Source organism: Lagenorhynchus albirostris, chromosome 14, assembly GCF_949774975.1.
Source record: "Lagenorhynchus albirostris chromosome 14, mLagAlb1.1, whole genome shotgun sequence".
Taxonomy (NCBI): domain Eukaryota; kingdom Metazoa; phylum Chordata; class Mammalia; order Artiodactyla; family Delphinidae; genus Lagenorhynchus; species Lagenorhynchus albirostris.
Genome location: NC_083108.1, coordinates 7879171 through 7894226, shown reverse-complemented (window position 1 = coordinate 7894226; position 15056 = coordinate 7879171). Strand labels below are relative to the sequence as shown.

Here is a 15056-nt window from a genome sequence, read left to right as displayed (position 1 = left end):
GACAGCTGCAAGTCTTACAGTTTAGAGATGACATGTGCCTTGAAAAATCTAAGCATTTAAAAGAAATCAACCTGAAATACCCAATATTCCTGACCCTATACCACTATTTTTAAAATTTCATTTCATTTGCGACTTTTGTTTAATCTGTAATCCTAAATTTTCTGAGACTTCAGTTTACTTAAGGACATCCACCATAACTTAGAGAAAGAGTTGATGAATCTGATTGAAATCTTAAAGTCAAGATTGTTCCTGACCTGGCTCTCCCATATCTTGCTTCTCTTATCTCTCACCACCCTTACTGTGGTTCACTGCCCTCCACACTGGCCTCCTTGCAGTTCTTGGAATAATAGTTCACGCAGGCTCCTTCAACAGGGCATTTGCTCTTGCAATTTTGTCTTACTGAAGCACTCTTTCCCCAGATGTCTGTACCACTCATCCTCTCACTTCCTCTAATACTGAAATGTAGGCTGCTGGGTGAGCCTTCCCTCACCATCCCTCCATAGCACTTAACACCATTGAAAAAAATACAGTTTACAAATACACTTATTTATTTGCCATCATCTGTCTACCCAATTGAAATGGATGTTCCAAGAGGCAGGAACTTTGTTTCCACACGGACAGAAAGTTTGTGTGCTTTTTGTTGTTGTTATTATTATTATTTTTATCTGCATTTTTTTACAACTGTATCCACAGAACAAAGAGCTCTCAAATATTTTTTGAACAAATGGAATAGATAAGAGTGATTCTGGTATCGGTATATATTTGACAGCAATTAAATATAAGCCAGTGTTGAAAGTTCATATCTATATTGAAAAAGATAGCTAAAGCCAAATTCATCAGTGCATGAAGCTTAATCCTCTGTATTAACCACTTTTTACACAAACACAGAGTGTCTTTCAATAGTACCATATACAATTTGTGAGAGGAGAAAGACTCAGGACTAAGTAATTGAATTTACTCATAGCATAAGCCTGCAATAACCATTCCTGAATGGTCTTTGCTTATGTGTTTATTTATTTGTTGTCTTGATATGTTCATCTTATATACAGTTATAAATAATTGAATCCTATACCCCAAGTTATCATTTATACAGTATCTTGCTTTCAGAAGGGAACACAGGGACTTCCCTAGTGGTCCAGTGGTTAAGACTTCACCTTCCAATGCAGGGAGTGTGGGTTTGATCCTTGGTCGGGGAGCTAAGATCCCACATGCCTCACGGCCAAAAACCCAAAACATAAAACAGAAGCAATATTGTAACAAATTCAATAAAGACTTTAAAAATGGTCCACATAAAAAAAAAATCTTTAAAAAAAAAGAAGGGAACACAAACATAAGATGCTCCAGATATGCCACTGTCTTCTATATTCTTTAAAATCTCTGGAAACGAAGTTTGTGTGACTCCTTTTAGTGCAATGGATCCTCAGGTTTGACAACTCCTATAATTAAAAATTCTCCCAAGTTTTTAACCAAAATCGTACATGAACAAAGTTCATTAGGTCAACATCTTATGATGGAACAGGCCCATTAAATCCGACTTTTGGTTAAGTTAAATCTTGGGAATGGATGCTGGATAAATAACGTCATTATGGCTATGAACTAAAGCAAAGAAATCAAACCATCTACATCACAGTGAGTCTTAAATGGAAAAAGGATGCCCTTTGTGTAAAATCTCCTTGAAAAGGAGAAAACACTGAAGAAAAGGGACTGCTATGAGGTAAAAGGTTTTCATCAGATGGAAGGGAATCAAGAGGGTATTTAATTATGGCAATCGATCTGGCTGGCTAATGCAGTGTAAAACTGAGGAGCAGCTGTGCATCCTGGGGATTTCTGTAGTCCTGGCAACAACGTGGAATCTTCTCGAAGGAAAATCTGAAGGGTACCCAGGAGCCTGTTTGGTGAGACAACTGGCATGTTTAGGAGATAACTTTGAATGAGAAGGTGAAATCAGTTAATTCCTCAGGAGAGAGTGAAGCAGCATCTTGAACAGTGATGGGACAGGCAGGCATGTCATCCAAGAAGGGACAGGACTCGGGAGAAGGTGAATCTTCCTGCAACCTATAAGTTCTGTTGCTAACTAGCCAAATGGTCCCTGCATCTTCAGATGCCCTTGAAGAGCCAAGCAGTGTCTGAAGAGACTGCACCCTGTCCTCCCACATACTGCTAAAGAAGGGCACTGATTTATGTCCTGTCTCTTAGAACAAAAGTAAAAATACCTAATTTAAATTAAATTAGTAAAAATACCTAATTAAAAATACCTAATTTAATTGGTGTGGTTCTCTTTCAGTCACTCGAAAAATTTGTATTTTTCATTTATAAGCAAAATAAAACCTATTCCTTTATTTTTTCTTCTCAAAGGAGTGATTTCCTGGTCTCAAGCGGTCATTTTTGCTGCTCATCTCCAGAATTCTCCAACATACTCATATAAGGCATCAGTTCCAGGGCCTAAAGCAGACTAACACTATTAAAATCCCACTTGAAAAAGAGTAACAGGGAGGTGATTTCCTCGTGCTCCTATTAACTGTATGCTTCTGGTACGAAGGTTGCTTTCAGACTGCTGACTCATGCTGAATTTGACTTCACATTGACAGAGAAAGACACTTCCAGATTCTCTGCACCAGGTCCCTTTTTACTACCATCACAAAGCAAACTATTTTGAAAAAAAAAAAAAGGTGGAAAACAAAACTCTGCATTTATTAGCATTTATTAAATAATTAAGTTAAAAAATTCAACTAGACATCAAAATATAACTAGTCCACAGTCATGATAATTCATACTATTTTTCCCAATAAATTATTTTGTTTTAATAAGTGTATTATGAGATTTCATTAGGCTTTTGAAATATCAAAAATAATTTAATTGAAACAAATTGAGGAACTTTGTGCAAAATACTTGGTCAGTAGTCTTCAAAACTGTCAAGGTCATGAAAAGCAAAAAAGGCTGAGAAACTGTCAAAGATCAGAGGAGATTAGGAGACAGGACCACTGAATGCACCGTGGTGACCTGGATTGGATCCCAAAACAGAAGAGGACATTGGTGTGAAAAACTGGTGACTTCTGAATAGAATCTGTAGTTTAGATAATAGTATTTTACTAATGTTAAGTCTTAGTTTTGAAAAATGTATCATGGTTATTTAGGATGTTAATATTAGGAGAAGCTGGGTAAAATCTTTTTGGGAAATCTCTGCACCATTTTGCCAGTGTTTATAAATCTAAAATTATCCCAGAACAAGAAAATAATAACTTAAGGGCCTTGGCTTGGTAAACAGTCTGTTACATCAGGTCTTTAACAACCAGTTTTATCTATATGTGGTTGCCTCTGTTAATGTAATAGCAAAGAGATAAGATGCTATCATAAATACCAAGTCTATTTTTCCTCATTATCCATTATCAGGTTTATTCTATAGCAATATCAAGTGCCTAAATGGAAACACTTTTGCTTTCTGACTCATGTTTATCTCACTATTTAGTTAAAAATAATGTTGTCACACAAGCTGAGACATTGCAGTCAGGGAGTATGTTTGTTTACTCCCATGAATATTACAAGGCTACATTGAATATCACCATGGTTCCTGAGCAATAAAGTGCACAGGGTACAGGGAAAAGTATTCTTCTGTAGGAAAGAACAGAAACTGTATTACCAGGATTTTTGGTCTCAAATGCATTCAAAGAGGGTCTTCCTACCTCAACTAGAATTCCAAATCCACTAATAAATAATCAGGAGATAAATATTAATAATCTATATACTTTGCAAATGATATGTTTATTTATCTGCCTTGGATCTCTCACATTTCTACTCAGATTCATGTAACTATTTTTCACTTCCACAATATTACTGTTAATACTACTATTCCACTAATAAAAACAAAATCTAAAAAAGTATCTTTCTTAGCGTGGGCTGCCATAACACAATGCCATAGGCTGAGTGGCTTGAAAAACAGACATTTATTTTCTCACAGTTCTGGGGGTTAGAAGTCCAAGATCAAGGTCCAGCATGGTCAGGTTCTGGCGAGAGCCCTCTTCCCAGCTTGCAGATGACCAGCATCTCACTGCATGTCCACATGACCTCTTTTTCTGTGAAAGCATGGAGAGAAGGCAGGCTCTCTGGTGTCTTTTCTTATAAGGACACTAATTCCATCCTGAGGGCCCCACCCTCATGACTTCATCTAACCCTAATTACCTCCCAAAGCCCCATCTCCAAATACCATCACATTGGGGGTGAGGAATCCAACGAACCATATGCTGATATCATATTATTATCAATATTTATACTACCTTTTTTAGGTTGTTTTACCTTGAGGGTAAAGATTAGTAAGGGGTCAAAAATAAATAAATAACTAGAACACAGTGTGTGGAACACAAATGTGTGGAGAGAACACCAGGAGATCTGAAGGAGTAGTTATAACTCCTTATGTCCTGGGCTGTGGTTAGAAATCTTGTGACAGAGGAGATGGGTCTCCACCTGGGTAGAGAAAGAGAGGTATATCCACGTGTGCTGAAAGCTCAGGGCTGTCCTTCATGTGCTTTCGAAGCTACCAGTATGGAGCTAGGAAAGGTAGCAAGAGTAATATGAAATTGTGTGATTGTACTGTTATTCTGTTTATTCTGCTTTTATGATGAGAGGTCTTCCTATGATTGTTCTGAGTGCCTTTGAACAGGAGAAACACTGTCTTCTAGTGAATAATAGTGCACACTCCAGAGGAATTATAGTATCTGGCCTATATTAGTTAAAAAAACAGTATAAATAAACTTTACAGTATAATTAAAGAAATAGAACAGAAGAGAGACCTTCAAGATAGCGGAGGAGTAAGACGTGGAGATCACCTTCCTCCCCACAAATACATCAGAAATACATCTACACATGGAACAACTCCTACAGAACACATACTGAATGCTGTCAGACAGCCTCAGACTTCCCCAAAGAGTGAAGAACAGATGCCCTCAGCGACCTACATGCAGAGGCGGGGCTAAATCCAAAGCTGAACCCCAGGAGCTGTGCAAACAAAGAGGAAGGGACATCTCTCGCAGCAGCCTCAGGAGCCGCAGATTAAAGCTCCACAATCAACCTGATGTACCTGCATCTGTGAAATACATGAATAGACAACGAATCATCCCAAAATTGAGGCAGTGGACTTTGTGTGATTTTGTCTGTATAGCTTTGCTTTTACCATTTCTCCTGGGGTTCTGTCTGTCCTTTTTTATTTTTTAGGGTAGTTTTTAGTGCTTGTTATCGTTGTTGGATTTGGTTTTTGGTTTGGTTGCTGTCTTCTTTCTTTCTCTTTTTTATTACTATCTATTTTTTTTTTAATTTTCAATAATTATTTTACTTTTTATTTTAATAACTTTATTTTATTTTACTTTTTTCTTTCTTTTTTCTCCCTTTTCTTATGAGCCGTGTGGCTGACAGGGCCTTGGTGCTCTAGCTGGGTGTCAGGCCAGTGCCTCTGAGGTGGGAGAGCGGAGTTCAGGACATTGGTCCACAAGAGACCTCCCGGCTCCATGTAATATCAAATGGTGAAAGCTCTCCCAGAGATCTCCATCTCAACTCTAAGAGCCACCTCCACTCAACGACCAGCAAGCTTCAGTGCTGGACACACCCTGCCAAACAACTAGCAAGACAGGAATATAACCCCACCCATTAGCAGAGAGGCTGCCTAAAATCATAATAGGGTCACAGACACACCAAAACACACCACCGGATGTGGTCCTGCCCACCACAAAAACAAGATCCAGGCTCATCCACCAGAACACAGGCACCAGTCCCCTCCACCAGGAAGCTTACACAACCCAGTGAACGAACCTTAGCCACTGGGGGCAGACACCAAAAACAATGGGAACTACAAACCTGCAGCCTGCGAAAAGGAGACTCCAAACACAGTAAGTTAAGCAAAATGAGAAGACAGAGAAACACAAAGCAGATGAAGGAGCAAGAAAAAACCCACCAGACCAAAGGAAGAGGAAATAGGCAGTCTACCTGAAAAAGAATTCAGAATAATGATAGTAAAGATGATCTAAAATCTTGGAAATAGAATGGAGAAAATACAAGGAACATTTAACAAGGATGTAGAAGAACTAAAGAGCAAACAAACAATGATGAACAACGCAATAAATGAAATTTAAACTTCTCTAGAAGGAATCAATAGCAGAATAACTAAGGCAGAAGAATGGATAAGTGACCTAGAAGATAAAATAGTGGAAATAACTACCGCAGAGGAGAATATAGAAAAAAGAATGAAAAGAATCGAGGACAGTCTCAGAGACCTCTTGTACAACATTAAATGTGCCAACATTCGAAATATAGGGGTCCCAGAAGAAGAAGAGAAAAAGAAAGGGACTGAGAAACTATTTGAAGAGATTATAGTTGATAACTTCCCTAATATGGGAAAGGAAATAGTCAATCAAGTCCAGGAAGCGCAGAGTCCCATACAAGATAAATCCAAGGAGAAACATGCCAAGACACATATTAATCAAACTATCAAAAATTAAATACAAAGAAAAAATATTGAAAGCAGCAAAGGAAAAACAACAAATAACATACAAGGGAATCTCCGTAAGGTAAGCAGCTGATCTTTCAGCAGAAACTCTGCAAGCCAGAAGGGAGTGGCAGGACATATTTAAAGTGATGAAAGGGAAAAACCTACAACCAAGATTACTCTACCCAGCAAGGATCTCATTCAGATTCTACAAAGAAATTAAAACCTTTACAGACAAGCAAAAGCTAAGAGAATTCAACACCACCAAACCAGCTTTACAGCAATGCTAAAGGAACTTCTCTAGGCAAGAAACACAAAAGAAGGAAAAGACCTACAAAAACCCAAAACAATTAAGAAAATGGTAATAGGAACATACATATCGATAATTACCTTAAATGTAAATGGATTAAATGCTCCAACCAAAAAACATAAACTGGCTGAATGGATACAAAAACAAGACCCATATATATGCTGTCTACAAGAGACCCACTTCAGACCTAGGGACACATACAGGCTGAAAGTGAGAGGATGGAAAACAATATTCCATGCAAATGGAAATCAAAAGAAAGCTGGAGTAGCAATTCACATATCAGACAAAATAGACTTTAAAATAAAGACTATCACAAGAGACAAAGAAGGACACTACATAATGATCAAGGGATCAATCCAAGAAGAAGATACGACAATTGTAAATATTTATGGACCCAACATAGGAGCACCTCAATACATAAGCCAAATGCTAACAACCATAAAGGGGGAAATTGACAGTAACACAATCATAGTAGGGGACTTTATCACCCCACTTTCACAATGGACAGATCATCCAAAATGAAAATGAAGAAACACAAGCTTTAAATGATACATTAAATAAGATGGACTTAATTGATATTTATAGGACATTCCATCCAAAAACAACAGAATACACTTTCTTAAGTGCTCTTGGAACATTCTCCAGGATAGATCATATCTTGGATCACAAATCAATCTTGGTAAATTTGAGAAAACTGAAATCATATCAAGTATCTTTTTCAACCACAATGCTATGAAACTAGATATCAATTACAGGAAAAAATCTGTAAAAATTACAAACATATGGAGGCTAAACAATACAGTACTAAATAACCAAGAGATCACTGAGGAAATCAAAAAATACCTAGAAACAAATGACAATGTAAACACGACAACCCAAAACCCAGAGATAAACCCACGCACCTATGGTCAACTAATCTGTGACAAAGGAGGCAAGAATATACAATGGAGAAAAGACAGCCTCTTCAATAAGTGGTGCTGGGAAAATTGGACAGCTACATGTAAAAGAATGAAATTAGAACACTCCGTAACACCATACACAAAAATAACCTCAAAATGGATTAAAGACCTAAATGTAAAACTTTAAAACTCTTAGAGGAAAACATAGGCAGAACACTCCATGCCATAAATCACAGCAAGATCCTTTTAGAGCCACCACTTAGAGAAATGGAAATTAAAACAAAAATAAACAAATGGAACCTAATGAAACTTAAACCTTTTGCACAGCAAAGGAAACCATAAACAAGACCAAAAGACAACCCTCAGAATGGGAGAACATATTTGCAAGTTAAGCAACTGACAAAGGATTAATCTCCAAAATTTACAAGCAGCTCATGCAGCTCAATATCAAAAAAACAAACAACCCAATCCAAAAATGGGCAGAAGACCTAAATAGACATTTCTCCAAAGAAGATATACAGATGGCCAACAAACACATGAAAGGATGCTCAACATCACTAATCATTAGAGAATTGCAAGTGAAAAACACAATGAGGTATCACCTCACAACCGTCAGAATGGCCATCATGAAAAAAATCTACAAACAATAAATGCTGGAGAGGGGGTGGAGTAAAGGGAACCCTCTTGCACTGTTGGTGGGAATGTAAATTGATACAGCCACTATGGAGAAGAGTATGGAGGTTCCTTTAAAAACTACAAATAGAACTACCATATGACCCAGCAATCCCACTACTGGGCATATAGCCTGAGAAAAGCATAATTCAAAAAGAGTCATGTACCGCAATGTTCATTGCAGCTGTATTTACAGTAGGTAGTTCATGGAAGCCACCTAAGTGTCCATTGACAGATGAATGGATAAAGAAGATGTGGCACATATATACAATGGAATATTACTCAGCCATATAAAGAAATGAAATTGAGTTATTTGTAGTGAGGTGGATGGACCTAGAGACTGTTGTACAGAGTGAAGTAAGTCAGAAAGAGAAGAATAAATACCGTATGCTAACATATATATATGGAATCTAAAAAAAAAAAAAAAGGTTCTGAAGGACCTAGGGGCAGGACAGGAATAAAGACGCAGACATAGAGAATGGACTTGACACGGGAAGGGAGAAGGGTAAGCTGAGACGAAGTGAGAGAGTGGCATGGACATATATATACTACGAAATGTAAAATAGATAGCTAGTGGGAAGCAGCTGCATAGCACAGGGAGATCAGCTCGGTGCTTTGTGACCACCTAGAGGGATGGGATAGGGAGGGTGACCCATGAGGGAAGAGATATGGGGATGTATGTATATGTATAGCTGATTCATTTTTTTATGAAGCAGAAACTAACACACATTGTAAAGCAATTATACTCCAATAAAGATGTTTAAAAATAAATAAATAAATTTAAAAAATAAAAAAAAGAAATAGAACAGAAATACAGTGATCTTAGTTTCTGGCTATAGAGAATGTAAACTCCAGCAAAAATATGCATTTCTATAAAAGTTTGAAATATTAAATTTGCATTTCTAGACCTCTTTAGTTATTGAAAAAAGTCTCATTTTATTGATTTGACTTAAACATACCTGTGGATGGAGGGTTTTAAGGTGGGCGTCAGGTGACATTGTAAGAGCCAACATGAATTATTCCTGTAAAATCAGGAAGAGTCCAGAAAGAAGGGCCTGTGTTTGTGTAATATATAGCCCTACTTTTTTTTAAACAAAGCTGAAGAGATGTGTGTTCAGACAGATGTGTGTTCAAATCCTGACACTCTTACTATCTTTATCCTAAAATGAAGACAACCTACCTCATATAGTAGGTATGAGGATTAAATGTGTCTATAAATTTTAAAATGTATTGCACATAATAAGTGTTTAGTAAATAGTAGGTGCTATAAAAGCATAGAAGGGCGTGACAGATGTGTCCATTATAAAAAGATATCTGTTTCATTTTCTAAAGGAGTATATGAGCATGTTTTATAATGAACACTGTAAGTTAATTTTTAAATGTGATGTTTTTCCAAAGAATATTGAACATTATGAAAGTGCTTAATCTTAGTAAATTTTTACTTCATTATCATGGAAAACAGAATTGTTTGTCACCAGGATGGTGAGAATAAATACTTTATATGGTGTTGATACCCAGATGATTTAGTTAGATTAAAGAGGATTGAAGCCAGTGCACTGAAAATGTCATAGCATAAAATCTTTTCATATAAAATTTATGTTTATATTTAATATTGTTTTTAAAATTTGCTATAATTTTAAAGAATGACATGCCTCTGAATTCCCAGTTTTTTTCTCTCTGTAAGATAAGTGCATGTAAAACAATTTATTCCCCCTGGATTAGTTGAATAGATAAATCCCTGATGCTACTAAACTCACGTACAAAAGACATAATGGGATTCCTTTATTTACTTTCAGATTTTCAGACGTTGCTGGTTGGTTTTTAAGAAGGCGTCTAGTAAAGGACCCAGAAGGCTAGAAAAATTTCCAGATGAAAAGGCAGCATATTTCAGAAACTTTCATAAGGTAAGTCACGGTCTTTGGAATCTCTGGGGAATAACTGTACCCTTGGCAACAACTGTGGAGACATTTCTTTTGATAGATGAAATCTGCAGAGGCAAAAATGCATGGCCAGGATAAAATGTCCCTGCACTGATAAAATGCAAAAGTTGTTTTTCTCCTTTATTTTAATCATCTGCTATAAATGCCAGTGGTACCTCTGCAAAATGAAAGACTCATTTTTATTGCTACTTTGCAAAATGAGATGACTCATAACTCAACCAGATCATTTCCCAAGGTGCTGAGTAGGCATTTTCCCTCTTTTCAGGTTAATTGTTCATTTTTTACTTTGATTTAAAGCGTGGGCAATGTTTTGGAGATAAAACTTTTGAGGCTGGTGTTAGCAGTGTTAATGACACTGTTAATGTACAAAGCATTTGCTCTTTACAGCATAACAAGAACGATCATCGTGTATGCTGATGTGTAGAGATGTGACTTAAATCCTATGAACGAAATAGCAATTTCCTAAGAATTAAAAGTATGTAAGAAATTGCCCTAGAATGATGCTAAATGTGCTGCTGAAAGTTATCTCTGGTGATAATGTCAAAAAAGAGTTAAGTATTTGATCGTAATGTGGAGGATTCATGATCAGAATGCAGAATTGTGAAACAGCATTGCTTTTTTGATAGAATGCCTACATAAGCTCAGGAAAGACTTTAGTTCCTCACTGGTGGTAACATAGAGTAAGTTACCCTGAATAATGTAATTAGTCTGTGGAATTTATTTTATGTGAGGTATAGTGCTAATTTCTTCTTTTATTAAAAATAGAGTGCTTGCCAGGGATGAGGGGGGTGGGAGGGATAAATAGGCATAGGACTGAGGATTTTTAGGACAGTGAAACTACCCTTTATGATACTATAATGGTGGATGTATGTCATTATAAATCTGTCCAAAGCCATAGAATGTACAACACCAAGAGTGAACCTTACTGTAAAATATGGACTTTGGGTGATTATGTTGTATCAAAGTAGATTCATGAGTTATAACAAATGTACCATCTGGTGGGGATATTGATAATGGGGGAGGCTATGTATTTGTGAGGGCAGGCTGCATAAGGGAAAGCTCTGTACTTTCTGCTCAATATTGCTGTGAACATAAAACTGCTCTAAAAATTAAAGTCTATTAAAAATAGATTATTCAGCAGTAATGTGCTAACCAATCCTATTACACAAATAACTAGCAATCTTTTGTATTAGATTTGAACCTATATCATAAGGCTTAAAATGTGAATTTCTTTAACTCTCTATGAGGTATTCTGTATTTTAATATAGATTTACTAATAGAGAATCCAAGTTCAAGTTCCTGCCCAGCCACTTACAAGCTCATAGGAGTTTGGTTTTCTCATGAGGACATGGATTTTAAAATTGTAATATTACATGTCTCTTTTGAAGACTATTTAAGATAGAGTATCAAATAACAACCAACACAGTGATGCATGTTCTTACTATATGAAAAATTATTTGCAGCCTGAAGTCATATTGATATTTTGTATGATGATGATGACCATAGCAATAATTTTAAGCCTGACTTAATGACAAACTGCCAGGTCGTGAAATGTAAGTCTGTAACGTTTAGTTTTTGAGTAAAATTTTGGAAGACTGAGCATAGTATATATTCTGTGGATTCCTGGTCAGAACGCCTGCCTGCTGGTCAGTGCTGTACCCTGGCTGGACGCTCTCTAGCCAGCGCACCTAGAGTCCATGTACTCATGATTCAGCCATCTTCTACTTGCAAAATGGCAACATTATAAGCAGTATTATAACCACCTATAAGGGTTAATAATTTAGACAAAGATAAGTATAAGCTGTCTGCTTTACACGATGCACTGGGGGGCACGAGGAGATGTATGAGGCACCGTCCTTGTCCTGAAAGAGCTTGTATTCCAGAGGAAAAGACACACATATGCAGATAATTTTGATTCAATATGAACAAGTCTTAATAAATTGAAAAGGGTTGAGGTCATAAAGAGTGTGTTCTCTGACCATAAATTATTTAATTTTAGAAATCAATGTTGTCTAGTAAATGCTAAATATTTGGTAATTAACATAGTCTAAGGGGTAATAATTCCAAGGCAATGTAATAGTCACAGAGGCTATTAGCAGGTATTCTAAACTCAAAGATAATAAAAACACAAATATCAGCATGTGTGGAATAGAGCTGTACCGGTGAGTATAGGGAAATGTATAACTATGAGTTCTTACATTAGAAAGAAACAATAAATGCAGGAGAAAATATCAGTGAAACAGAAACCAAAATAGCAGTCAGGAAATTTTGTAAAGTCAATAGCTGTTTCTTTTACCAGAAAAATCACTCACTTGATAAACTCTTAACCGAATTTATCAGGAAAAAAAATAAGAAAAATCAAAGGCTGGTAGGAGTAGAGGGGTTATCACTACAAATTCTACTTGACAGCTTAAAGGAAATAGACAAACTCCTTGAAAGATACAAACTACCCAGTCTTATTCAATAGCTGAAGACCTAATAAAAACTTTGAACTTATAGTTCACAACTTTCCCACCAAGAAAACTTCAGGTCCATATCATTTCACTTGTTAATACTACAACATATTTAAAGGGAAAAAATTAATCCACATAAATACTTAAGGAAAATATAAAAAGGAGGAAACCCTTTCCAACTCACTTTATCAGACTGATATTATCTGAAAACCAAAACTAGACAAAGACACTAGGGGAAAGGGACTGATCAGTATCCCTACAAATCAGAACATTTAAACAAAATATTAGGAAATCTAATTCAACAATATGTTAAAATGATAACATATGATCAGGTAAGATTTACGATAGAAATGCAAGGTTGTTTTAACATTTGAAAGTCGACCAATGTAATAATGTAGAAATAAAGAGAAAATATATCATGGGATCCTTTAAATGTATACAGAAGGACATTTCTGTATGCATATAAAGACAAAATTCAACATCCATTTATGATTTAAAACTCTCTGAACATCAAGGACAGAATGAAGTTCCTTAATCAGAAAAAAAGCATCTAACAAATACCTACAGAAAGGAAAAAGAAAACTCTTTCTATGCTCAATGACATAATCGTTTGTTGAAAATGCATGATCGTCTTCAAAACAAATACCAGAACTAATGAATGAATTTAGTGAATGACATTTTATGATCATTTGCATTTTAAATAGTAGCAGTTAACACTTGATAAATTAATTTTTTTAAAAAACTCAATTTACAGTAGTGCCAACAAATAATTATAAAGCACATGTGCAATCTCTACACTGAAAACTATGGAAAATAACTGAATTAAAGAGGACCCAAATAAATGGCAAGAAATAAAATATTCTTAGATTGATACCAATTCAATATTGTTAGGATGTCAATTCTTCCTAAATCGATATGTAACATAATTCTTATCAAAATTCCAGGAATATTTTCTTGTAGGTATTGACAAACTAATTCTATATGGATATTTGCATAACCTATATTAACCAATGCAATTTTAATAAAGAAGAACAAAGTTGGAAATTTATAAGATTTCAAGACTTACTATAAAGTGATAGAAATCATGATATTATGATTTTAGCAAAAGGATATTTATATAGATCAATGGAAGGGAATAGAGAGGTCAGAAATGAACTGATACACATATGGTCAGTTGCATTTTGACAAAGGTATGAAGACAAGTCAATAGGAAAAGAAACTTTCTCCAACTAATGGTGCTAGAACAACTAGATGTCTCTATGTAAATAAATGAACATTGATCTTACGTCACATTATACACATAATAAACTCAGAGCAGATCATTGGTCTAAATTTAAACGCCAAAACTATAAAACTCCCCGTAGTAAGTATAGAAGAAAACCTTTTCCACTTTGTAATAAGCAAATATTTCTCAGCACACAAAAAGTATAAACCATAAGAAAAAATTGGTAAATTGAGCTATATTGAAATTTAAAACTTTTTCTCTTCAAGTGATCTAGCTAACAAAATAAAAAGGCAGGTAAGTCTGGGAAAATACATGCAAACATTTCTCTGACCAGAAACACATATCCAGAATACTTAAAGAATTCTTAGAACTCAATAATAGGATATTTTTAGGTTGAACAAAAGTATTTTAGGTTGAACAAAAGATGTGAACAGATATTTTCCAAAATAAGATATATGAACAGCAAACAAGAACATGAAAAGATGCTCAACATCACCAGTGATCTGCAAGATTTAAATTCAAAGTAACACTGTCCATCCATTAGAATGGCTAAAACTAGAAAGATTGAAACTAACCAGAGTTGTAGAACTCATACATTGCTGATGGACATGTAAAATTTTATAAGCACTTTGTAAAACAGTTGGCAGCTTCTTTAAAAGAGTAAACATACATCTGTCCAGCCATTCCACTTCTAGAAATTTACTCCCCTTCCCCGCAAATGAATAACCATGTCCAAATAAATATATGTACGAAAATGTTCATAGTAGCGTTATTCAAAATAGCCTACAAGTGGAAACAACCCAAACAGGAGAATGAATAAACTAATTGTGGTACATCCGTCAATGGAAAACCACTGAATGAAAGGAAAGACCTACTGATACACATAATAACAGATGAATCTCAGAATCATAATGCTGACCGAAAGACAGAAGACCCAAAATAATACATATTGTATAATTTCACCCTTGTATTTGTAGTAACAAAATTCTTATTTATAGAAAAAAAATCATATCCTTGTTTGCCTTTTTTTTTTTTTTTTGCGGTACGTGGGGGCTTCTTACTGCTGTGGCCTCTCCCGTTGTGGAGCA

The 15056-nt window shown here is 35.6% G+C and overlaps 1 protein-coding gene across 1 annotated transcript in view; it reads left to right on the top strand.

Moving 5' to 3' along the window:
* Positions 1–15056, top strand: part of DOK6 (docking protein 6) — a 418569-nt gene that overhangs the window by 130840 nt on the left and 272673 nt on the right. Inside the window, exon 2 of the mRNA XM_060120964.1 lies at positions 10147–10254. Within this exon, the coding sequence (XP_059976947.1) occupies positions 10147–10254 (108 nt within the window). The remainder of the gene's footprint in view (positions 1–10146; positions 10255–15056) is intronic.